Source organism: Leucopleurus acutus (genome assembly GCF_964270905.1).
Source record: "Leucopleurus acutus genome assembly, chromosome: 15".
Lineage (NCBI taxonomy): Eukaryota > Metazoa > Chordata > Mammalia > Artiodactyla > Delphinidae > Leucopleurus > Leucopleurus acutus.
This window is the reverse complement of record NC_139157.1, coordinates 82,120,249-82,144,056: the sequence shown is the minus strand read 5'-3', so window position 1 is coordinate 82,144,056 and position 23,808 is coordinate 82,120,249. Positions and strand designations below refer to the sequence as shown.

At 41.9% G+C, this 23,808-nt stretch overlaps 1 protein-coding gene across 1 annotated transcript in view; it reads right to left on the bottom strand.

Annotated features, from left to right (window-relative positions):
* COL9A1 (collagen type IX alpha 1 chain) overlaps nt 1-23,808 on the bottom strand; it is a gene marked incomplete at both ends in the record, with an annotated part of 83,318 nt that overhangs the window by 10,809 nt on the left and 48,701 nt on the right. Inside the window, 13 exons of the mRNA XM_082855960.1 lie at nt 4,098-4,286; nt 5,728-5,782; nt 5,997-6,143; nt 9,194-9,226; nt 10,717-10,761; nt 11,453-11,488; nt 11,998-12,069; nt 12,684-12,737; nt 20,453-20,506; nt 20,611-20,664; nt 21,729-21,773; nt 22,801-22,854; nt 23,661-23,714. Of these exons, the coding sequence (XP_082712086.1) occupies nt 4,098-4,286; nt 5,728-5,782; nt 5,997-6,143; nt 9,194-9,226; nt 10,717-10,761; nt 11,453-11,488; nt 11,998-12,069; nt 12,684-12,737; nt 20,453-20,506; nt 20,611-20,664; nt 21,729-21,773; nt 22,801-22,854; nt 23,661-23,714 (892 nt within the window). The remainder of the gene's footprint in view (nt 1-4,097; nt 4,287-5,727; nt 5,783-5,996; nt 6,144-9,193; nt 9,227-10,716; nt 10,762-11,452; nt 11,489-11,997; nt 12,070-12,683; nt 12,738-20,452; nt 20,507-20,610; nt 20,665-21,728; nt 21,774-22,800; nt 22,855-23,660; nt 23,715-23,808) is intronic.

The window sequence follows — 23,808 nt, the reverse complement described above, 5'->3', positions numbered from 1 at the left end:
TCATACATAAACTAGTTGTTTCTTACACTCATCGTCAGTATGGCCTTACTGTATTAGGAAGATATGACAATTAACATTTTTAAAACTAACAGCTTAAGCTCTCTTGTTAATTTAGCAATTTAAATGTGTCACCTCGTAATTTTTGAGGCTGGCAGTGAGAATGTGCCACATTTTCTGAAGACATGAGGTGAAGATTATAAATTAAAATGCAACTTTCACAGCGATAGTGACAGTTAAGCGCGCTCTAGCATGAAGCCGCACCAACTTCAAAATGTTGTTTGCAAGGAATAAGACCGCGGTCTCTTTAAAAGGACTATTTTATATAGCAATATATGTTACCAAACGTATAGGAAAAGATGGAAATAATGGGCGAAGTGATGTGAAGTTTCCGGAGAGATATGAAAACTCTTAAGGAAAACAATGGTAACTCTAGAACTGAAAAATACAAGATCTGAAAGTAAAAATTCATCGGATGGCATTGCCAGCATATTTGGATACTGCAGAATAAAGGGAATACAGACAGCATGGTGACAGTAATAAACAGCACTGTATGATATATAGAATAACATTTTCTCCAAATTAAAAAAAAAGACCCCTGTCTTAACTTTGAACCTGTTTTTTTGGTGATCAGTCATGGGAAAACACATTTTCGACGAGCCCCGGGACAGAGCCACACTGCAACCTGCAGCGGCCGTCGTGTGTCGGCTCTGCTACCCCCAGGGTTAATCTACTTCTTCAAACGCTGGTCACGTCTTCCTTCAAGACATAGGAAACCTGGCTCAGGGAACTAAAGTCCACCTTTGTTAGCCTATTGTCAGAAAAGACATATAAAAAGCTTGTAAATAAGCTTTGGATAAGGTATGAAGGGAATAGGCAGTTTGAATCAAAAAATAGCTCTTTACAAACAGAGTTGGGGAAACTAGAGAAATTCCCATTGCTCCAAAATTGCTCTCGATTTCGTCTATTTGGAAGCTATAATTGATGCTCTGCCTCCAGGTGAGCAGATTAACACTGGAAAAGGTGAGTCTCAGATACGCCCGGTGTACTTCCCCAGCCTGCGTTAACACAGGGACACGTCTGCTTGACCCCCACTAAAAGATCTAGAAATACACACAGCCTTCCTCAAAGGGACTTAAAATTAACAAACCATGAACATTTACAAAGAGTATTTATGACATGAAAGACTGACTTAATCCTAAGTAAAGTGGACCCAGGGCCAGTCAGGTGCCTTTCGTGTTTCTGCTCAAGCGTCACATGAAATGAACACACAGCTCTAATGCGTTTGTGTAAAAGTGTGCAGAACATGTGGGGGAAAACCAAAAAATACACAAACATGATGGAAGCTTTCAGTACGGTCTGAGGCTTTTTTCTACTAGCTCCTGTTAAAAATGTTCCACTGTGTTTTTCAAAGTAACTTTTTAGGAAGAAAACAGTGATTTGATTAAGACATAGCCTGAACTGTTAAAAGCTTTAGTAAAACTTATTTGTTTTAATAAAACTTATCTACATAGGAATTTCTCTGGAAAAAGACCCTCAGAGCAACTCTATGGCAAACCAAGACTTCCACCATCCCTTCTTTGTTAAGCATGAAAACAAAAAAGCAACAGGTGACAATGAAACACGTCTCTTCTCTGATGGGTGGAACAGTTAAGTTTCAAATGGTGGAGTGTTTATTCTCAAGGAAAATTTGTTTTACTACCTTTGGGTAGTAGAACACTATGTGTAGGGCTGCTAATGTATGTGGTGGACAAGAAAGGTCAAGTCCAATGACCTAAAACCATACATCTCCAAATGTATGACAGCGGCAACTGAAATAGAAAATCTGATTATTCCTTTCTGCCCACACCCCAAATCTTAAGAAGTAGAACTCGGAGGAGATGCTGCTTTAAAGGAACCCAATGCCAAGAAAGGTATGGAGGAGGGCAGGGCGAGAAAGCTCTTTAGAAAAAAGAAAAGAACTATCTCACTTCTAGATTATAGGCTATGTCATAAACACCGCAGAAAAAATATGAGGAAGCCCCTTATAACATCGAACTCTGCTTGATGAATGAACTTAGTGCCAGAGACATTTCTCAGGTTCCAAATATAGGAATATATTTTTCTTCCCTTCAAAATAAGGTTCACTGCTGGAGTCAACCCAGCGCAACCCAGACACAGTTCCACACTGCGATTCCCAGCTTCCCGGAAAGTGTCCAGATCGCGTCACCTTTGTTTCCAGAGCTTCTCAGCCCCGATGGCTTGTTCAGATAACCTGGGGAATATTTTCAAAGCCTGGGGCCTAGACCAAGTCAATCAAAATCTCTGGGCACGGGACCCAGACGTGAGCAGTGTTTAAAGCTCCTTGGGTCAGTCCCATGTGGAGCCCAGGCTGGAGAAGGCAGCCCTCGGCAGGCTCCCCTGGTGGAGCGAGTGCACAGACATTTTCCTGTCTTAGGAAATAAGATGGGACTTCAGGAGCGGGCTCTTACTAACTCAAAGTCAAGGTCAGCCCCAAATATGGAGACTTCCTTTTGGCCAGAGAAAACAGGGCTGTGATCCTCTTAGCCCTACAAGGTGGTCCTTCCCCGGGAAGGCGGGACCTTGCCTGTAGGGTAAGGACCACCCTACACTTGTGCATTTCCACTGCGGGCCCCTCTCCAGAGTTGCTGACTCAGGGGGTCTCTGGTGATGTTGATGCTGCAGGGACCACTCTTTCGGAACCGTTGTACTTTAGTTCACTTCAGTGAACTCACCAAGGCAGAGGAGTCATCCGTGGGCTGGGGCACAACAGGGCGAGCTCAGCCAGCAGTCCGCCCACAGCACGGAGTTCCCTAGAATGGTTTACGGAGCGAACGGGGCCCGACCACAGGGAGAGCACCTCCGCTATGGATTCCTGAATGCAAGCTCAAAGCAGGACCAAGATGAATGAATGGCTAAGGGGTTCTTTCAGAGAAGAGGTCCAGTTCTCTTTAAAGTGAACTCGGAGCTCTCTCTATATGATTTTGTCCAGCCTCCAAAAACATGAAAATCGTGCCAGATTTACAGGAGGCCCCAATTAGGGCTCTTTTTTTTTTTTTTTTTTTTTAACACGCAGCTCTGCACATGCCAAAAAAACAAAAACAAAAAACGTAATTAACAACACCGTTCCAGCTGAGAGTGTCGTGAACCAAACACATCAGGCATTCATCTACAGATCCCAAAAGGCATCTTGTTTGACCTCTGACCGTTAGCACCATAATATTTATCCCTAATTGGAGCACCACTGCCTAAAAACAAAAGTCCCTCTCTTGTTCTTGAAGCCACATTTTTCTGAAGTTCCCCAGAGAGCTGTCAGTCACTCATCATGATGCAGAAACTCTGCACTTTTAGTCCCTTCTGTCGATTATCCCAGGCCCACCAGCCCCCATGCTGACATACTCACCTCATCTAGCAAACACCATCAGAGGCAGCCAGTTCTTCTGCAAATCCTGCAGAATACCTAACACACTCACAATCCTGCTGGCCTACAAAATACCGGTTTCCAGGGCTTAACTTGCTTTAAATAAAAGGAGAAGAAACAAACTCCCTCACACCCTCTCACATGTTAAATAAGGAATAAAGTTGTACCTCAGAGCCGAAAAAAAACCCAGCAAAACTGATATCCAATGTCACTCTTTAAAAGAAGAGGGAGGCGGCTTTGATGCATGCTGTGATTTTTCTGATGTCCTGCTAACAAATTTTGTTACTTGAAGTAACAGATAACATTCTGGGGCCAGTTGCCATCTTAGAAGAGTTCTACAATGATATTAAGGTCTCAAAAAAAAAAACAAAAAAAACCAAAACTTTAAAGATCCTTTACCAGATCCTGTAAAGTTTACCTTGAACTATGATTAAAGCAGTGTAACTGTAAAAGATTGGTACCACAAGTCAAGGGACCTTAATTCCAGTATTGGGTCTACTGTCGTCACACACCAAGGCCAAGAAAATATCAAAGGATAGTTTTCTAATCTTTACCGTCACCACAGTAAGAGAACAATCCGTCTTCTTGTCTCCTAGATAGCTGGCACTTTAGGACAAGTGAATCCATCTGAAAAAAAGCCAGTGTGTGTCCCTGGTTCCACGTGGACAAAATGCCTTACCTTTCGCTCCCCTCAAACCAAGAGCCCCGGGGGGGCCCTTCATGCCCGGGAGGCCTCGAAGTCCCATCTGGCCTGGGAAACCGTTCTCTCCAGGGGGGCCTGGGGGACCAGGGGGGCCAGGCCGCCCGGGGAGGCCCGAGGCTCCGAAGTCCGGACGCTTGAGACTTGCAGCCATCTCAGCAAAATGCTCTAAAAGGTAATAAACAGAACAGTCCCGGTGAGTCAGAAATATGAAAGCGATTCGAACGAAAAAAGAACTATTTCAAGCGCCTTTTCTCTAAATGTGTCACCAGAGCTTCAAAACTGCTGGTGAGGCCTGAATAGAGCTGGGTCATTGTCCACGGGCTTTCTGCCAGGAGGTTTCACTGGTGCTGCTTTGTTCAGCCCTCCCTGGATGGACCCTGCTGCTCTGAGACAAGGGGATAAAAGACCTTAAACTTCAGGGCTGAGCGGTGTCCGAAGAGATGAGTGTGTCACCTGAACCTGGCTGGTTACCTGAAAACCCGGGACGAAAAGAAAGTGAGCTTCTCAACACAGGAAGAAGTGGACACCCAGAAGCTTCTCAAATGCAAGGACATTGTCCAGAATTAGTACTGAGATACCGTTTGAGACCTAGGCTCACGGTTTTAGTTTGAAGATATTAAGTAATATGAAATACCCTGAGGATTCATGACTTTCTATTAATTCTCCTTCTCAAAAGTTTTTTCACGCTTGGAAGAGACACCAGACATTAAAGAGAGCCTGCTTCTTAGAAATGGTCACTGCCTGTCTTAAAAACTCATAACTGTGTAGGCTCTTTCAGGAAGCATTAAATAGATTAAGAAACATCCACTAAAACCACGGAGAACAAAACATTTTCCCATTAAAATAGGGGAAATATTTTAGTGTAATTTTTTTTTTAATTTAGGGTGTGAAGGAGAAAATGAATTGGAAACACATTTCTCAACAAGATTTTTAAATTGTTCAAATGCAGGTATCCTAAGTTGGCCTTATTTAAGTGAGAGTTAACATAAAGTCATAATTTTCTCAACACTTAATGTTTAAACTGGAAATATCCTTTCAAGATAAGATGTCTGTGATATTGGTTTTCAAATATAGAGGGGACCATTTCATTCTGAAAAACTCTGTGATTCTACTAGACAAATTATACTATCTCCTGAACACACAAAAGATGAGTGTTTCTTCATGAGAGAATTGGTCCCAACCAGAATCAAATAATAAACAGCAATCACCACAGGCTTCTTATGGGCAGAAGTCTGCCAGTTACTTCTCATATAATCTATAGAGAGAGCCTAGGTCAGTGCCAGGTACACACCAAGTGGTAGGATAGTAAGAGGGGAAAGAGCCTGAGAATTTGTGTTCCAAAGGGGGGAAAAATGTGTCTGTATCTCTCTGTGTGTGTGTGTGTGTGTGTGTGTGTGTGTGTGTGTGCGTGCTTTCTTGTAAATTAACCACACTGGCAAAAAAAAAAAAAAAAATCCTGGCGAGCCCAGAAAGGTACTATTTTTCCTTGAGGCTATAAGCTATTGCACATGGAGACAAATTGTATAGAACAGACGTGAAATTACTAGTATTCAAAACCCCCCGCCTTTAAAGCACACAAAAAGTCAAGCGGCGATGATGTATTTACCTCGAATGACTCTCATGCAAACCTGCTTGATGTGCTGATCGGTGGGTGCTCTGCCCTGGGACAGAAAAGACAAAAGCCAGTTTGTACACAGAACCACAAAGAGGACATTGTTCAATGGTAAACCGACAGGCTGGGCAAGGAAACAGGTGGCTGGAACCAGAAGAGCTGGCCCCGTGCTGCTGAGGAGCTGAGGTCTGGCCCTACCCCCGCGCTCCCTGCCGTGGGATGGAGTCTCCAAAGGGAAACCCCAGGGGCTGCCCAGCACTCACGGGAGGGCCCTGGATCCCAGGCAGGCCGGTGGCGCCCTGTTCTCCCTGCACGCCTCGCGGGCCAGGGGGTCCTTGTGGTCCTTCCACCCCAGGAAGCCCCCGGCTTCCTTCCGGTCCCCTCAAGCCAGGCTCCCCGGGGCTACCTGCCTGGAACACAAGGGCACACTGTTAGTCCAGGCTAGACACAAGGAATGCGTCTGCTTCATGTTAATACAAGCGCTGCCATGAAATTGTGGGTTTACTTACGTTCCGTCTCCCAAGCCGTGTTTGCTCAGAGCTTACAAAGCCTCAAGGTAAACACACGTAATGCCACACAGCAGCTCTCCAATCTCTTAGAATTCCAGTTCAAGTAAACGTTTTAAAGATCTTTCTTTGGGGTGTAGTTATTATTTCAAAATGTTAATGGGAAGAATATATTTTAAAACCACATTCTTCACACTTTAAGTCACTTCTAAGAGCACGTTAATTTTTAATAAAACGTGTTAACTTTTTCTGGCCACTGAGTTCACAAGACACGTCACCTTCTATATCACCAAAATAGAAAGCATAAAATAAAGATATTTCCAAGAACATAAGTTATTTAGCCTTTATAACATTCTTTGGAGAGTTTGAAGAAGCCAGATGTATCCAGGAATTACAAAATACTAACAGAAAACTAAATCAATGCATTTAAAATGCCAGAACAAGAAGAGTGAGTCCATAGTTTATCTAAGTATTGAGGAAGTTAAAAATCTAAACATTAAAGATGTTAAAAATAAACCAATTATTTCCTTGGCACAAAAGCATATACCAATTAAATTTTTCTTCTGAAAGCAGACCACTAAAAGCATCTTGAAAGTCCTCATCTACAAAAACTGCTATAAAGAGAGACTAAATTAATTCACTTTTTCTTAAACGACCTCTGGTGGAATTTGTGGCAAAGCAGTTTCAGCGGGCTGCTGTTTTCAGAGTAAACACGAGAAGGTAAATGCACAGGAGACACTGAGGGAACACCACTGCTCAAGATCTGAATGTTCATAAGGCAGCTCAAGTCTGCCTCTTCTTCATATGCAACATTTGTCTAGGAAAAGCCAACTTGTTCAAAAGCTCAACTGTTTTAAACTGAAGAAATGAAGGTGATGAAGCAAGGCTTTCGCTAGACACATCTAAAGAAAGCTCACGGAGTGTGCTTTATACACAAAAAAATTGATACTCATCTTAGTCAACCTGTCAAAATCGCCTCTATGAAGAAATTATGGCTTAAAAGATTTCCAGAGTCAGGGTCAAGGGGGAAAGCTAAGCACGTGTTATGGAACGAAGGTTGGGGCACTGTCGGGTGACTGGTATGCAAGACCAGAGCAACTTCTAAAAATACCCAGAGGAGGAGCCAAAACGAATTCAGAATGCACTAAAGAGCTGGTGGAAGACAAAGGAGGCCGAATCGGAGTGTATTACCTCGCTGGCAACATCTGAATGTTGCTAGAACAAGGAGCAGGGCATTTTCGATGAAGAGATCAAGGGCCAACATGACCAGGACGTCACAAGGGCCCTGGGTCTTTGGGAAAGAATTCCTCACTTGGGGAGGGATACGCTGATGTAGAGACCAGCGTGCAGACCTCACCCACTTACCAGCTTTGTCTTGCTGAAATCACTGAGAAAAGGAAAAGCTTTTCTGTTAGTAACTCTGTCCCCTGATTCTGGGACGCTGCACTTCAATTTCATCTGTATTACTTGGGTAATGTCAGGAAAGACAGGGGTAGGAAGGGAGGTGATGAATCAAGAGCTAATTCCTCGTATTATATCCAAATTTAAATGAAATTAACTCATTTTCACACCTGCATTGTTCATCTACTTTTTTCTTTTATAACTTGAATTCTCACCTTTGAACATTACTGATTATTTCTAGACAGTGAAGGAGGATTTCCATTACCGAATTCTATCAAGGTTTACTCTTTACATTGTTCTCAATCCTAAACGATTTCTGTCAAAGATTCTTAGGCATAAAGATGTTATTTGAAGCTTGAGACTGTCACATGGTGTTTAGAGGCAGTATGTAAACAGGTAAGATAATATAATGTAACAATTTCCATCTCAGTGCTGTGTGAAGAGCCCAGGGCAGGGCACTGTAACCAAGGCTGGGTGGGTCCTCCCGGAGAAAGCTGAGCTGAGGATGGGGCTAAAAGCTTAGGTAGGAGGTGCTATTCTAAGGAAAGAGAAAGAGTGTCCAGGACTAGAAGAAGTGCACAAGGCATTGAACAGCACGCGCCAAGCAAAAAGAACCACAGACAGATGACGTTCCAGAGAGGTCGGAGATGAGGCTGGTGAGGCTCATCGAAGGCTCTGTATACATTTGCTAAGAGTCTGAATTATTCTACAAAATGTTATTCTTCAAGGGTTTTAAGCAGAGGAGGAATAGATAGTAGGCTTTATCTTCTCATCTAGATGACATTGGCTGTCACGAGGATAACACATTGGACCAGGACAGAGAGAAGTCAGGGGCGGGGATTCCAGAAACAAGAAGACTTGGAGATTCATGGAAACTGGTGATAGATGCACTTGAGATTGAAGTCTGAGCTTCCTCCTTTCTGCTTGTATTATCCTAAATTTCTTATTTTATTAGACGTGTGTTCCTTTCAAATTAGCAAGCCATTCTAGATTTGCTATTAATTGTTTCTATAATTCTGAATACATCTAATCTCTAAGGACATCAGTTTCGTTTCTGTAAAATGATAGATTGAATGAGATGGTTATTTTCTCGCTCTAATAATTATCTGTATTTTCTTAGGTATCGTGCCTATATCTTACTTCCCCAATGAGAACACACAGAAGATTAAGAAAATTGCTGAAATATTTGCAATGCTATGACTGACGATGAAATTCACTTATGTTCTTGTCACTGCAAAGCACAGGTCGGTTCTTATAAAATAAACCATTTGTGGAAGAAATTATGACGTATATTCAGTGAGCCACTTTAATATGAAAAAAAAAAACTTCCCTTAGACTGATTAGGTCGAAAGGCAGATCCATTTACACTGTTGTGAGGTTTTTTCTTTGGACTAATCCACTACTCAGAGAATAAATGTAGGTGTTAATTTCCTTAAAGGTAAATCCTTTTAGAATTGAATTTTCTAGAATGCTTTCATAAAGCAGAGCATTGCATTTTCTATAGCTTTATTGATATTTTTATTTTTTATACCATTACTGTTCGTTATACTTACAGATCCCTTTGGGCCAGGTAATCCTATATCTCCCTAAATCAATAAAACAAAATTATGTTAGAACAATGTTTACTAAAAACTCTAAAAAGCTTATCATGCTGCCAAACTCAATAGAAAACCATGAACAGAACCATGACACCACAGAAAAAAATTAGATTCACAATTTGGATTCTGGTCCCCTCCCAGCCTTTGGCTAACTTGTCTGTTAAATAATAGGGTTGAACCACAGCTCTCCAAGGCTGCATTCAGATTTAAAATGCTAGGTGTGGAGAACTGAAATGTGCAAGTCAAAAGACATTAAGCTAGCATGCTGTTATAAAACATAATAGACATTTAAACCAGATGACTTCATTTCTGTAACCCTAACAATATTTTTAAACTCAACCCCAAAAGTCTATCAAACCAAATATGCATGCTCTTATGCTTAAAAAAAAACCCTGACTATCTCCCACCACTAGTTCTAGGTATGAATTCGGCTCATCTTAGCACGTCAATGCATGTCCACTACAAAACAGGACGACTTAAAACATCCCCTTAAGGACCTCCCTGGAGGTCCAGTGGTTAAGACTCCACGCTTCCAATGCAGGGGGCACGGGTTCGATCCCTTGTAGGGGAGCTAAGATCCCACAAGCTGCACAGTGTGGCCAAAAATAAATAAAAAAAAATTTTAAAATAAATAAATTAAAGAATAAAACATCCTCTTAGCTTATAAAATGAACAGTTTCAACAGAAAATAAAATTGAAATCCCCCTTTTTCTAATTTACTTAATAGTTAGGAAGATTTGCCTCATTCAGATGTTAACTGAAATCCTAAAACTCTGAATAAAACACTATCAGCATTTTCTCCTGTACTGAAAGCTCTCTGAGACTATCTTCTGAGAATTCTGTCATGCACACACCCCCCAAAGGACCAAGCATACGTTTCCACACAAGGTCCTCTTACATTGTGTCATAACCATAAAGGATGCCCCAGCAGACCTAGCAGTGCTGTGGAGGTGATGACTTGCTCTGCTCCCTGCCTTCCTGGAGATCTAGCAGAAGGCTCCCCTGGACCTGGAATCACTTCTTTGGAGGGTCTTAGACTCCAAAAGGCCGTGGAGAATACCCACGGTCAAACTTGGGAGCCTCAATTCTCTAACTACAATAATCTATAATACCAACTATAATAAAGCTTTAATTTTGTTTCAGTGATGGGCACTATTCATAGACTTGTCTACAGCCACGTAAGAATCACCTTGAATGTCTACATGGAAAACCACAAGAAAACATGCCCGCCATAGGGAACGCTTTGTCCTCCCAACACGTAAGGCCACGTCTATCGATGTTGCCGTGTTTCCCCTCCACTTTACTTGATCTTGGGTGCGATTCTCGGGGGTTGTTTTTTAGCTTATGTAAGAAACATATTACCTTTAAAGAAGTCAGCAAGGATAGCAAGGTCAGAGAAAAGAAAAAGTACATATGTTTCTAATACAGTCCCAAATCAGTGAGTTTCCATCAATAACCAGAAAAAAAAAGGGTCTTACCAGTTCACCCCTTCCTCCCAGTTCTCCCTCTTCACCAGAGGCACCCTAAAAGTTAAAAGTCACATTTTTAAGTTCTTAGTTCCTTGGCTCAATTTTAACCAGTCAACATTGAGAAGTATTCAAAAGTCCCTGCAGTGCCCCCAAGATCATGCAGAAATATGAAATGATCTCAGTGGTTTTCCTATCTAGCTGTCAGGGGCTTGTCCAACCCAGAAAACAGCCCAGAGAAAAGCCAGAAGGTGAAGCTGAGTTTCTGCTAAAGGTAAGGATTAATGACTATATCCACCAATTTTATAATTAGGTAATATTTAAAAAGGGTTCTTAGAGTTGAGAAAAAAAGCAAACAAACAAACAAAAAAAAAACACCAGGGCAAGGACTAACTCTAATTCACATGCATCGTTTATTTGCTAAGGTCTTGGTAAAGAAAAAACAAAACATTATGATGCGGCTATGGAAGGCCTCATCAGACTGGAGTAAACCAATCTGTTGCGTAAGAGAGACAGGGCCATTCTTTTCAAAGGAAGGACAATGTGTATTCTTGAAGGCAGAGCCATCATTCGCTCCGGCTTATTAAAATGGTAGATAAGGCTACAGACCAAATTAAACCGTGCGTTTCACTCACTGTGAAGTACATTAAGCGTCCACATTTTACCCACACCGCAGGTCAGCCAGTGCCCCCTGCTGGTAAGGCACATTAATGCACATTAAGCGCTGCATTTCACACATGGCACCTACCTGTTCACCCTTTGGACCAGGTTCACCAACTACGCCCTGTAATGAATAAAATATACCTTTTCAGTGTTTTGAGGTTTTTAACTATATAATCTCAAAACGAACCAACTCCCCTTATTGGGCTGATGAATAGGAACAAGTATGAATAATCCTCATCACCTCACCACCTAGAAAGAGTCAGGTCAGACCTGGAGAAACTGACAGTTGTCCAAAAAAGTCACTGGCAACCTGAAGTGTCCTCTGATCACATCCATGTAAAATGTAACTAGTAGGACTGGAAGTTTAGAACTAAATAGGATGTGTGATTACAGCTGAAATGTTTACTTTACTCAGCTTTTATTTTTCCCTTCTGATAAATTACTATATTAATAGATTTTTTTTGTTGTTTCTTAATCTCAACTCTCAGTAATTTAAGATATCTTTCTTGATAGCTCTCTATGGTCATTTCTAGAAAAATCCTCCATTGGGCCAAAAGCGACCTTCGTTTCTCAACATAGTAGAAATCACCCTTCCAAATAAGGAACTTTCTGGACAGCTAGGTATCTTACCCTGTCACCTTTCATTCCAGGAAGTCCAGGGGGGCCAGGCAAGCCGGGGAAGCCAGGTCTGCCGAGAGAACCCTGAAAGACAAACACAGAGTCCCCAGAACCACTGCTACCGCAACACTGAAAGCACATAAGCCAGACACAACCTTGGGTGTGTGGACTCCTGTCTAGAATAAATGTGCTGTGTTGGTTTAACTCTGCTTCTCAAATTTGTCACTCTCCCAACTCCCAGGAGAAGAGAGCCAGTCCCCCCCCGCACCCCGGACTCCATCCCACCTCTGAGGTCCCCAGTTCCAGGGCTAGCACCCCTTCCCAACAGTGGGCTCTTTGAGCTGAGTCCCCGCCTCGCTGGCTGTGTAAACAAGCACGGCTGCAGAAGTAAAAGGGCGGCATTCACGCACTTGCTCTCCAAGTCCAAGAACAACCAGGAGCCAAATGTAGCACTTTGTATCTCTCCCAGTTTTCAAATAAATGCTACAAGCCACACTGATTAAAATACCCTTTAAGGGTCTCCTAGATTTAATTGGAAATTCCTCATTTACATTTTCACACATTCACATAGGAATAGAAATCAAGTAAGGATGATGCAATTACCCTTTGTAAATTATTTTTCTCTCCTTGCTGCTTTTAAAAAACGTATTGTGCTTTGTATGAAGCAAATAAACTGCGGGACCAGAACTATTACTTACCAGTTTACCTGGTAGTCCTGGGGGTCCTACTGGTCCTTCTTCACCTCTACTGCCCTAGAAACACACAAACATGATGGTCAACCAGACAGTCTGCCGAAATGCAAATGTTTAATCACTATTTCAATGAAGTAACATGCTACCTAGGTTTTTGTTTAAATATAAAGGTCACCAAAGTATTCTCCCCATCTTCAACTGAAGGCAGAGACCTTTATATTAAATGCCTGCAGTCTCGTCAGTGTTCATCCTGAGGTCTAACAGTCCTAACGCTGTTCGTTGTGAATACAGACTGTTCGATGGACATGATACCTGATACATCTACAAGAAATGGCAATTAGGAATTTTCAGCATCTACTTCACCATCCAGATTAGATTATGGTGATTTGCGTACATGCTTTATCCTCTCATTTAGACTACATGTTCTTGAGGTATAGGTATAGTCAAATTTTGAATTCCACATAAATGTGTAAAACACAGAGTAAATTTCAGGTCTACAGTACATTTTAAAGCAGCATCTGGCAAGTGATCTTGAACCTCGAAAGAGTGAAAAAGACACAGGACAGAGATGTTCGCCTTCAAATTACTACTGTAACTTCAAAAAGACATAAATAGTAGAAATGTATAAAGTTTCTGAAAAAGCCTTTGTTCTACTCATTCTAAACATGTCTTGAAAGATTAAATAGACTTTAGAAAGTACCATTTATAACGTAGATACACCAAAAGCAACACTCTCATTTCATTTTGTGAGCCAATATCAATTTATTTGAAACTGGAAGCCCTTTGAGAAAAGGAAACACCACGAACTCTTCAATTTCTTTCTCTGAGAACTTCATACACTTTAATGCAGTCTGACAAAAGCTTGTTTCATTTCTAACTCAAGTTCCACTAAGCTGAACACTGAGGTTGCTGGATAAATAATCACATTTCCTGGATGGTGTACACAAAATGAAGGCGGTCTTTTGAGTTTGTTTTTCTTTAAAATGACATGACAACTTCATATTAATGTTTAATATTTATAAGTGCTTCTGATAAGATTATCCTGATCTGACCCATATGTTATTCATTCACCTATAAAAAGAACAAAATGTCAAGATCTATAAACCTTCTGCATTTTCAGTTGCTCTAGAGGACTGAGAATTGTATACCAAATTACAAGTCTCTAGCTATAATTTCACATGACTTACAGGTGATTTAAACAAAATACTCGTAAATGCTTTTCGAAAACTTTTATATAAATGTTCTGTCTAATGCATGAGTTTGAATAATACATTGGTACGTAACGCTTGTGAGCAGCTTGGAAGCCAGAAGCAGTGCCCCATGCGGACGGATGTTAGAAGGATATGTTGATAAGTCCGGTGAAAACCAGCCCTTACGATAGATTCTTCTATGTGTCTCTACACATAAAGATGGGGTTTCACTCCATTAATATGACCCAGTACTTCCAAGCTCAAGATAGATTTTCTTCAGTACATCTGCTCTGCTGGCATTTTCAAATTATTTCTGAACTGCATCCTGATTGAGATCCTAAATGTCATTGAGATAAAATGACTTTAATTCACAGAACGATTAACAGTCATTGGTGAGAAACATAATTAATCGTGTCAGAAAGGGCAAGCAAAGTTCTCGACACAACCTCAAGTATTCATGTCTAAATAAATGAACCATTATGCCATCTTATCCAAAACAAAGATGATTAATATACTCTTTTCCTCTTCCACAAACCAAAAGGCTAAATGAAAATAAAGGACTCCATAACCTTTCATTTACTTTTGGAGAGATTAATTATCTTTTCAGTCAAAGACGAAGATTTTCTCTGCTGGAATCTTATTTTCTCTGTCTTTCATGAGCTCTCATTATTCAGTTCAGAAGTCTTTTCCAAGCCCCGGCAGCCCTTGGTAATACCTACGAACGGCTCAGAACCCAGTCTACGCAGCCTGCTCTGCTGACCTATAGCCATGACAGGGCAACACATGTAGGACCAGGGGAGGGATGGGTGAAATTACGGGCATTCACTTTTCTGTCCCTGCACAAATAGACAGCGTGTGGGTCCTCATTTTCATTTCACGTCTAGCTTATAAATCCTTGGCTATTCTGAACTTAGGTATTTCCATAGAAATCATCCCACTGTGCGAAAAGGTAATGTTTATTTTCACGAGGACCAAACAGCTACCAAAAAAAAAAAAAAGAAAGGGCAAGATTTTCTCATGGCCATTCTTATGATTTCTATGTGTTCTAAAAACATGCATATTCTTCCTGTGAGTTCTTTAATTTCACCTGTAACTAAGATGAACATGAGAAATTGAGATATAAATAGTAATCTCTAAAAAGAACACAGGTTAAACTAAATACATCCTGCAGGGAGCAATTCACCCTAACCTGGTAACAACAAGAGTGCTAAAAAAATGATAAATTTCTTCTGTTTCAACAGCTACGGTGAAACCACATTCTCAGATGTGGGCCAGGGAGGCTGGTGGGGAAATGGCTCTTCTGTCCCGTGGCTGATATTTACAAACCTCTTGACAGAAGTTATGGGTTTTAACAAGAGAATTGGAAGGAACCAGAGAAAAAGGCAACATCCTACCACTGAAAATGCGAAGACCATAAGAAAATGCTCTGTTTTTCTCTTGGGTGCTCTGTGCCACCATATTTATCTCCAACGTGTTAAGACACATCTTCCAATTCTTCTCTATCTAAGAAGCCAATCAAGGCTTAAAGAAAAGAAAGGATGCAGACCCTCTACCAATGATTCCGAACCCTGGCTGTGCATCAGAATCCCCTGAGGAGGTTTTAGAAATATATTTCACTGGTGTCTTCACCACCCCACCTCCCCTCTCCCCTCCACATTCCACCCCTCTCCCCCAGGTCCTGATTCTGTAGGTCTGGGGTAAGACCCAAGAAATTACTGGGGCTTGCGCTCTGTTCGTTTGTCTTCACCAGCTTGACTTAGATTCCTGTTAAATGCTCACTGCGAAAGCTCCATAAATACTAAGATTTGCTAAATGTGTTCTGTGCCGTTAGAACTTGCCAGGCTAACTTCAAATAAAAACACGCAGCGGGGCTTCCCTGGTGGCGCAGTGGTGGAGAGTCCGCCTGCCGATGCAGGGGAGGCGGGTCCGTGCCCCGGTCCGGGAAGCTCCCACGTGCCGCTGAGCCTGCGCGTCCGGAGCCTGTGCTCCGCAACGGGAGAGGCCACAGCAGTGAGAGGCCCGCGTACCGCAAAAAAAAAAAAAAAAAAAAAAAAAAAAAAAAAAAAACTTGCAGCGGAACCTTGACGTTGGAGGCATTAGAGGGCGGAGATGGGGACCTGGACACTAAGCCCCAAGGCCAGGTCTGAAGTTTGGCTCCGCCAGGCACCAGCTGACTCCAGGCAGGCAACTCAACCCCTGTGTGCCTCCGTCTCCTCATCTGTAAAATGGGCTTTGGGGAGGATTGAATAGATACATGAAGTACTTAGAACAACGTCCAGCTCATAGTAAGCACTGCAGACGTGCTAGTTATTATGTTTATCCAAGGAATAAAGACATCAGTCAAAATGATGGTTTTCAATCAAATGTTCCACTAAATGTTCTTTTCACTTCAAATCTTCCAAATTTCTTTAAAAGCATGAGTTATGCTTGGAAAAAACAAGTCTTTAGTCCTCACTTCTCGAATTTCTGTCAGATCACTAAGAAGGCGCCTTTTTTATAAAGAAATCCTAGCAGCTATTTTGTAAAACTCATTTTAATAAATACAAATACTTCAATATGGAAGTCTCCCTTTCAAAATGGAACTATTAGACTTCTAAAATACCACCGAAAAATGCATTTTATCATACTTATTTTACCAAAAAAATGGACTTTACTCCACTGTGCTCTAGATTGTGGCGGTGGTTGTATTTGCCTGATAACCCCAAGTGCTAACTAGCTGAAGAACAAACATTATCCTTAGTACCTTGCCAGTTTCAGAACTGGGAAATTATAAATCACTCTACTCAGTCTGCAGTATACACTAAATTCCTCTTTCTGGCAAAAAGGATGTTCAACCCAGAAGATGAGTTATGATTGCTAAAGATTGCTGCTTTTACAAACCCATTTTCATATTAACGTTGGCAGATCACATTAGTCCTACTATAGGGATGATTCTTAGGCTTGCCACAGAAATATTTTTTAAGATTCATTCAATTTTACAACATTGTGTACTTTGTATTTCTCTCCAGTGTAGGTTTAAATATCCCCTCACACAGAAGCAGATGACAATCTGTTTACACTATAACCATCACAGCTGCTTCACGAAGTGTTGACTGGGAGAATATTCCAGAGTCTGATGGGGTAGGAAGGTAGCTTAGGTCACTCAACTGCACAGCATGTGGGACCTCTGTGCTGAAGCTGCTGGTGATGGGGTCAGGTTAGAAGGCTTCAAGAGAGAGGAGACAGGCTTCCACATTCCACGAGTGTATAGTCTTCAGAAAACTGGGGGTAGATCGGTGTGGCACTCATCCCAGTCGAAATCACGAGAGCAGAGCAAACACAACCCACTCAACAAAAGCCCTGGCAAGTTCTGGGAAGCCTGGAAGAGGAAGCCGGACCGGAGCGACTACACGGTAGGACCAAATCAGAGGCCCCAGCCACCTGCTGGCTCTAAACCAGGAGTCACCCAGATGCATGTGTAAACACAGGGGAATGTGACAGAGAAAGCCGGAAGCACAAGCCAAGTGGTAAAGATACGTGCTCATACGTAATCCCTAGAGATGCCAAAAGGCCAATATTTTTTGCCGTGGCGTTGGCGAAAGTTGACGGAACAATGGTGAGGAAAGGGGAGAATTTAATTTCAAAGACAGACTACAGTTAACCTTGATTCTTCCACAGGACACATTAGAAATAGGTTTCATTCCTTCTACTCAGCTTCTCAATCTAAGATTTGCAGGAAGAACTGATCAAACTTGTGGGGAATAGGTGACAATGTGTGAATTTACCAAGAAAATGAATTTAATGATGAAAAATGAAAGAACAAATGTATCTTTCAGTAAGTACATTTGGTGTAAAAACTCTGATCCAGAACTATAATATTTATAACCACACGTGATACTCTTCTGAAAAATTTATAGTAGGTGAAAAGTCAATTATGAACAGAGGCAGCAGAGCAAGATTTACTGTACCTCCATCCAATGCATTTCAAGGAGTATTTATTGAGCACGACCTTACGGCAGGCCCCGAGGAAAGAGATGTAGGGAACACAAATGTGGATCAGACATGTTCCTGACTTCCTGCAGTTTCCACACCACAGGGCAAAAAGGGACCAAGGGTTACAGGTTCAGAATAAGGAGAGATCACTTCTATCTGGGGGGTAGGGCGTCATCAGAGATGGTTCCATTGCAGAATTAACACTTCAGTTGTATCTAGGAGGGCACATGGGATGTCCAGTCAGAGAAATAGAGGAAAAAGCCATCTCAGCTGCAGGGCATCACAAAGAAAACAGGCAGTCTGAGAAGTGCAGAGAGTGTTTGGGAATTAGCATGAAGTCTAGCTTGGCTGGAACACAGGCTCTTAGCAAGGCAGAAATGGGAAGTAAAACTAGGGGATAAACAGACAGTTTAGGATTTCAGGCTTTCCTTTATTGTCAGTGGAAATCCACTGAAGATTTTTAAATGAAGACGAGAAATGATGCTGGATGCTGTACTTTGCAAAGACCAGTATGGAGGCACGTGCAGACTTGGAGCCCTACCGTTCCCCAGGCATTTACGTTTGTCACCAGGACTGCGGGGACACTGCTGGAGTTCTGGATGCAGGACACCCTGCGGTGTGCAAGCGTCCTGGAGAACGGAGAGCTATCCCAGCCAGAATACCAAGAGTACCCTGCTGCGAGCCGCAGCAGAAGGAAAGATGGGAGCAGGGAAGGCAAATGAGGAAATGACTGCAACCATCAAGCCGCAGTGAACCACCTGAGCCAGGGGGTGGACGTGGGCTTAGAAAGAAGAGTCAGACAGGAGGCTTTAGAGAGGACGTGGTAGGATGAGCAGGTCCACCTGGGGGCAGGAACGTGATGGAGAAGAGACACCAAGGCTTTGAGCCTCGGTGACGGCAACAGTGGGAAGAACGCGGACGCTTACAGAAACTCACAAGCAAAACCGGTATCAGGCCCAAAACCCTGCGCAGGCGTAACTTCCTCGGATCCGCCGCCCTCCCGTGAGCGAAGTCAACACCGCCTCCAACGAACGCCATCGCTTCCGAAGGCCGGCCTCGAGTCCTGAGCTGCGGATGGGCCGAGCCCACTGCACCCGTTCGGCTTGTGCTCTGTGCCTGGTCCTGCCATCAGCAGGGGGACCTACAACTGTACTGCTTTCTGCTCTATAACGTGAGTACGAGATGAAATAGGCAATTTTCTCAAAGCTCCAGCGCCCTTCCTCCACACCGATCAGTCTTTCTGTTGCTTCAGAAATAGGATCTAGCTATGACCTCACTGCTCTGACAGTCAGTCGAGGGAAAGTATTGGACACCGCCTGGTACAGGTCAGCTGACGGACAGCGGTGAGAAGTGGGAAAACTCCACACTCCACTCTCATATCGCGAGACACCTGGGATATTTCACTTTTCCGAAGCGTGAAAATCCTCACTCAACATACTCAAGAGACGCTCTTTAAAAAGTAACAATGATATTTGGGAACGTTTCTGTGTTCTCACTTGGCGTTCTTTGTGTTACCCAGCAGGCTTTGAAGATAAGAACTTAAAATCAAGACCAGGGAGAATTTTTTTAAAGTTAAGTTTGAGTGCATCATGTTTCATTTCCAAATCAGTTTCTCTCTAAGGGTTAAAGTGTATCTAGTGAGAAAATATACATAGCTATATTTGCTGCAAAATAGACACATTTATAAATTCACACTAAAAGAAGTCTGGCAGGTTCTCAAAAGATTAAAATAGAGTTATCACACGATCCCCTCGTAGGTATGTACTCAAGTGAAATGAAACAAGTCAACACAAAAACTTGTAGAAAAACGTCCACAGCAGCATTAATCATAATGGCCAAAACGTGGAAACAGCCCCCATGCCCATCGATGCATGAATGGATGAATAAAACGTGGTACATCCATACAATTGAATACTATTTGGCAATAAAAAGGAATGAAGTACTGATACATGGTACAGCATAGAAGAACCTTGAAACATTATGCTAAGTGAGAGAAGCCAATCATTAAAAACCCCACATACTGCATGATTCCATTTATATGAAATTTCCAGAATGGGCAAATCTATAGAAAGTGGATGAGTGGTTTCCTAGGTTTGAGAGGACTGGGTGGGGGCGGGGAAATGTTGAATTGCAAGTGGATCTAGAGTTTCTTTTCGAGGTGATGAAAATGTTTTAAAGTGGACTGTGGTGACGATTGCACAATTCTGCAAATGTACTAAAACCCAGTGGACTGTATACTTTAAATGGGTGAATTATATAGTATGTGAATTATACCTCAATAAGGTTGTTTTTTTTAATCACACTAAAATATTTCCTACATCATGGGATGAGAGCAGAAAGGGTCAGCATGCTTTTTTTTTTAAATACTTCATTTTTGTTTCTACTTTCTAGGGGAAAAAAAGCATATTGTATATCTAGGTAGCATTCCTGTTCCATTGTTTACCTGGATTATCACATGTTAAAACCTCAGCAGGCATTCCTGGATGAGTTAATGGATGAATGAATAAAGGAAGGAAGGGAGGGAGGGAGGGAGGGAGGGAGAGGCGGGAAGGAAGACCCAGCAAAGCCTGGGGAAGGCACTTTGGGAGGGGTCCACAGAAAAGGAATACTCACAGGGAGGCCCCGAGGTCCTCGGGGTCCCACCTCTCCTGGTGGCCCCTGGCGGCCCTGTTATAAGGAAGGCAGGTAAAGAAAAAGTTAAACTCCCTAATCCTTTGCTTAGTGATTACAACAGGTTACAAGGTATGAAAAGGTAACCTATGGCAACTTACCGGTTTGCCTGAATTCCCCAGTTGACCGGGCTTCCCTGGAGCACCTGTGTTACCCTGAAGGTAAAATACAATATTTAGAGTAATTCAGGCAGTAAATAAGCATAATGATCAACCTGTCTTACCCAGGCTGGGTATTTCTTACACTTAAATAGCGTTACTTTCCTGATTTTACATTGAGATGTAAACTCTCTTTCTTGGTGGGTACATCCAAGTCCTTTAGATTTAGGTTAGGATGCTGTTTTGTCACTTCCAGAGGCATAATATAGATGTCAAAAATGTTTAAAAGCGAAGGTCAGATGTCCAGAAATGAAGGTCTTTAGACAGACAAGAATACGAGAGGATTTTTCTTTCTTTACAATATGAATTGTATATGTCTTTCTTCATCGTTTCCACCTCTAATACAGTTCTTGGAGCCTTTTTATTGATACCTGACGTTGACACCATTAAAATTGTAAAAGATCGTGCCAACATGAGGAAATAAGGAGTGCGCCAGGAAGCTCCAGGGAAAGCAGGTGTCTGGGATCCCACCCCACCATCAGTGGCTCATGGTCTGCTTACTAGGGCACATCTCTGCGCAAGACTCCGTGAGCCACTACGATCGGAGGCCTGGAGCCGTGTAATCTAACAGTAATCAATTTCTACGTTATACACAGTTGATCTATTTTATTTAAAGTAACGCTATATTTTATCCCTTTAACTTTTTCTTTCAACTGTTGTTCTTAAGTGCTCGAATATAAGCACTTAAAACTGATCATTATGTGAACAAAATGCTTAATATCTTTTAGCTTAAGATAAATCATCTTAATAATATGCACTGACATTTTCTATGGCTTAATATCGTCCTCCTAGTAAATCGTAAAGAGCAAGCAAACTTTCTGTGTTTTACACTGGCAGAGGATGACTCTTTCAAGAAGGTAGTCCGATCAGCAACGCTTTGTCAAAGTACTATTTCTGCAACTGGGAAAGAGATTAGCTTCTGAAGCCTTAAGGCCTTTTTGATTTCTCCTTAAGGTCAAACATAAAATAAAAGGCAGGTTGGAAATATATAAAATGATAAATAAAATATATTAGTAAAAGAATAAAGAAATAGAGAAAAATATTAATTACAAAGTTTTTACCTTTTCACCGGCAACACCCTTTGCGCCAGGAATTCCAGGTATACCCTGAAAGCATGCACAGAGAACTTAGGTTTAATCACCTCCTCTGAGAATCCGTGAGATGCCAAGCCCACTGCGTACTGCCGAGGGGCTGGGGGCGTCGTGACAACCTCAAAGCTTTAGAGGGAGATTCTTCCTAGTTCCCCAGTTTGAACAGTTATAGACCTACCCACAGTGGAGAAGGCAACTTTACTGTCACTGGCTTGTTATGTCTGAATACCCTTACAGCAAATTCTAGCTCTAAACTAAAGTTACTTTTCAAGGACGAACTTCCAAATTAGAATCCTATTTTCAGATCAACAGGAGCTCTTCCTGGCATGATTTCATGTGTGGAATACAAAGCAAGGACCTATCAAAAACTCTAAGCCTTAAGTAGAAAAAGAGAATGGCAGGAGAATGCTGGGTCTGAGATTTGGTGCCACTGGGAGGCCTGATTTCTCTGATTATTTTAAGGTGTCAGATATCATAATAAACCGAGGGCAGCCCTCATCATTACCAAGTATCCCTTTTAACTTGAAATACTTGCCTCCAAAGGGCCAAGAATACACGTGGTATAACCCACGTGAACTTCCAGCCACATTAATGCAGGAAAACACCAATTTGAATAATTCAAAATAGCACACGATCAAACAATGAAATCTTATGATCTCACATCGTTCCCTGAACATCCTCTCAACCTCTTATGGCTCAATCCTGTTACAAGAGCTTCAGAACTGGTTAAAAGTAGGAGGAAGTATAAAGCCTGGACCACAGCTCAGGGTTAGTGAAACGATATAAGGAAGGTTTAGTGAACTCTAGAGAGAGGAGGGATGCAAAATATAAAGTTAAAGCTCAGGGTGGTTACCAGAGAAATAACTAGTTATTCAGAGAAAAAGTACAGAAATGTCAATGTAAAACTGTAAAAATATAAAATGAAAGCATCATTTCTTCTCCAGAACTTATCAAATTACATACAAAACATGTTTCTCCCCCAAGTGCATATCTTCAAAATATGTATATAAACCAATCAACATTTAAATACTCAAATACTTACAGGTAACCCCTGCAACCCTGCTTCCCCAGGAGGTCCAGGTTTCCCTAGTTCACCCTGAAAAAAATTTTTGTTGAATCTGTATGAACTGCTGTCCTTCTTTTAAGAAAAGGAAAGACCAAGACCTTCTAAGTAAAAGGAGTATCCGCACAGCTGACCTTACTTGCACTTTTATAGCATGACCCAGTTCAGGGCGGGGAGATGGGATAGGACTTAGGACAGAAATGCAATCAAAATACATAATTTCCTTCTGCCTACTTTCATCAATGGGGAAATTTTACTGACTTTCTGAAACCAAGCAAACAAACATTCTATTCTAATAATTTTTTTTTATTGAAGTGTGGTTGATTTAGAATGTGGTGTTAATTTCTGCTGTACAGCAAAGTGACTCAGCTATACACACAGATACCTTCTTTTCATTATTCTTTTCCATTATGGTTTATCTCAGGACACTGGATATAGTTCCTTGTGCTGTACAGTAGGACCTTGTTGTTTATCCATCCTATATATAATAGTTTGCATTTGCTGATCCCAACCTCCCAGTCTGTCCCTCCCCAGACTCCTCCCCCTTGGCAACCACAAGTCTGTTCTCTATGTCTGTGAGTCTGTTTTGTGTTTTGCAGATAGGTTCATCTGTGCCATGTTTCAGATTCCACTTGTAATTGACATCATATGGTATTTGTCTTTCTCTTTCTGACTTCTAATAAGTATCTTGAACTGACACTTGATTAAAAAATTAGAAGGAGGAAAAAAGCCAAAACCAGCTCCATAAAAGTCCCAGTGACGTAGTAATGGAAACCCTGTGCTTGGCTGGCCCCGGGCAGGGACGACTCCACCACCTTTAGACTAAACCACACAGCTACCTTTGTTCCCGGCATTCCAGGTATCCCGTCCCGGCCGTCCACACCTGGCAAGCCCTAAAGACGCACAAAGAAACACACTGTCTCTTAGAAACACATTCGTCTTCCCTTCATCACTTTCTAAAGTTTTATTAAAATAAGCACTTTGAAA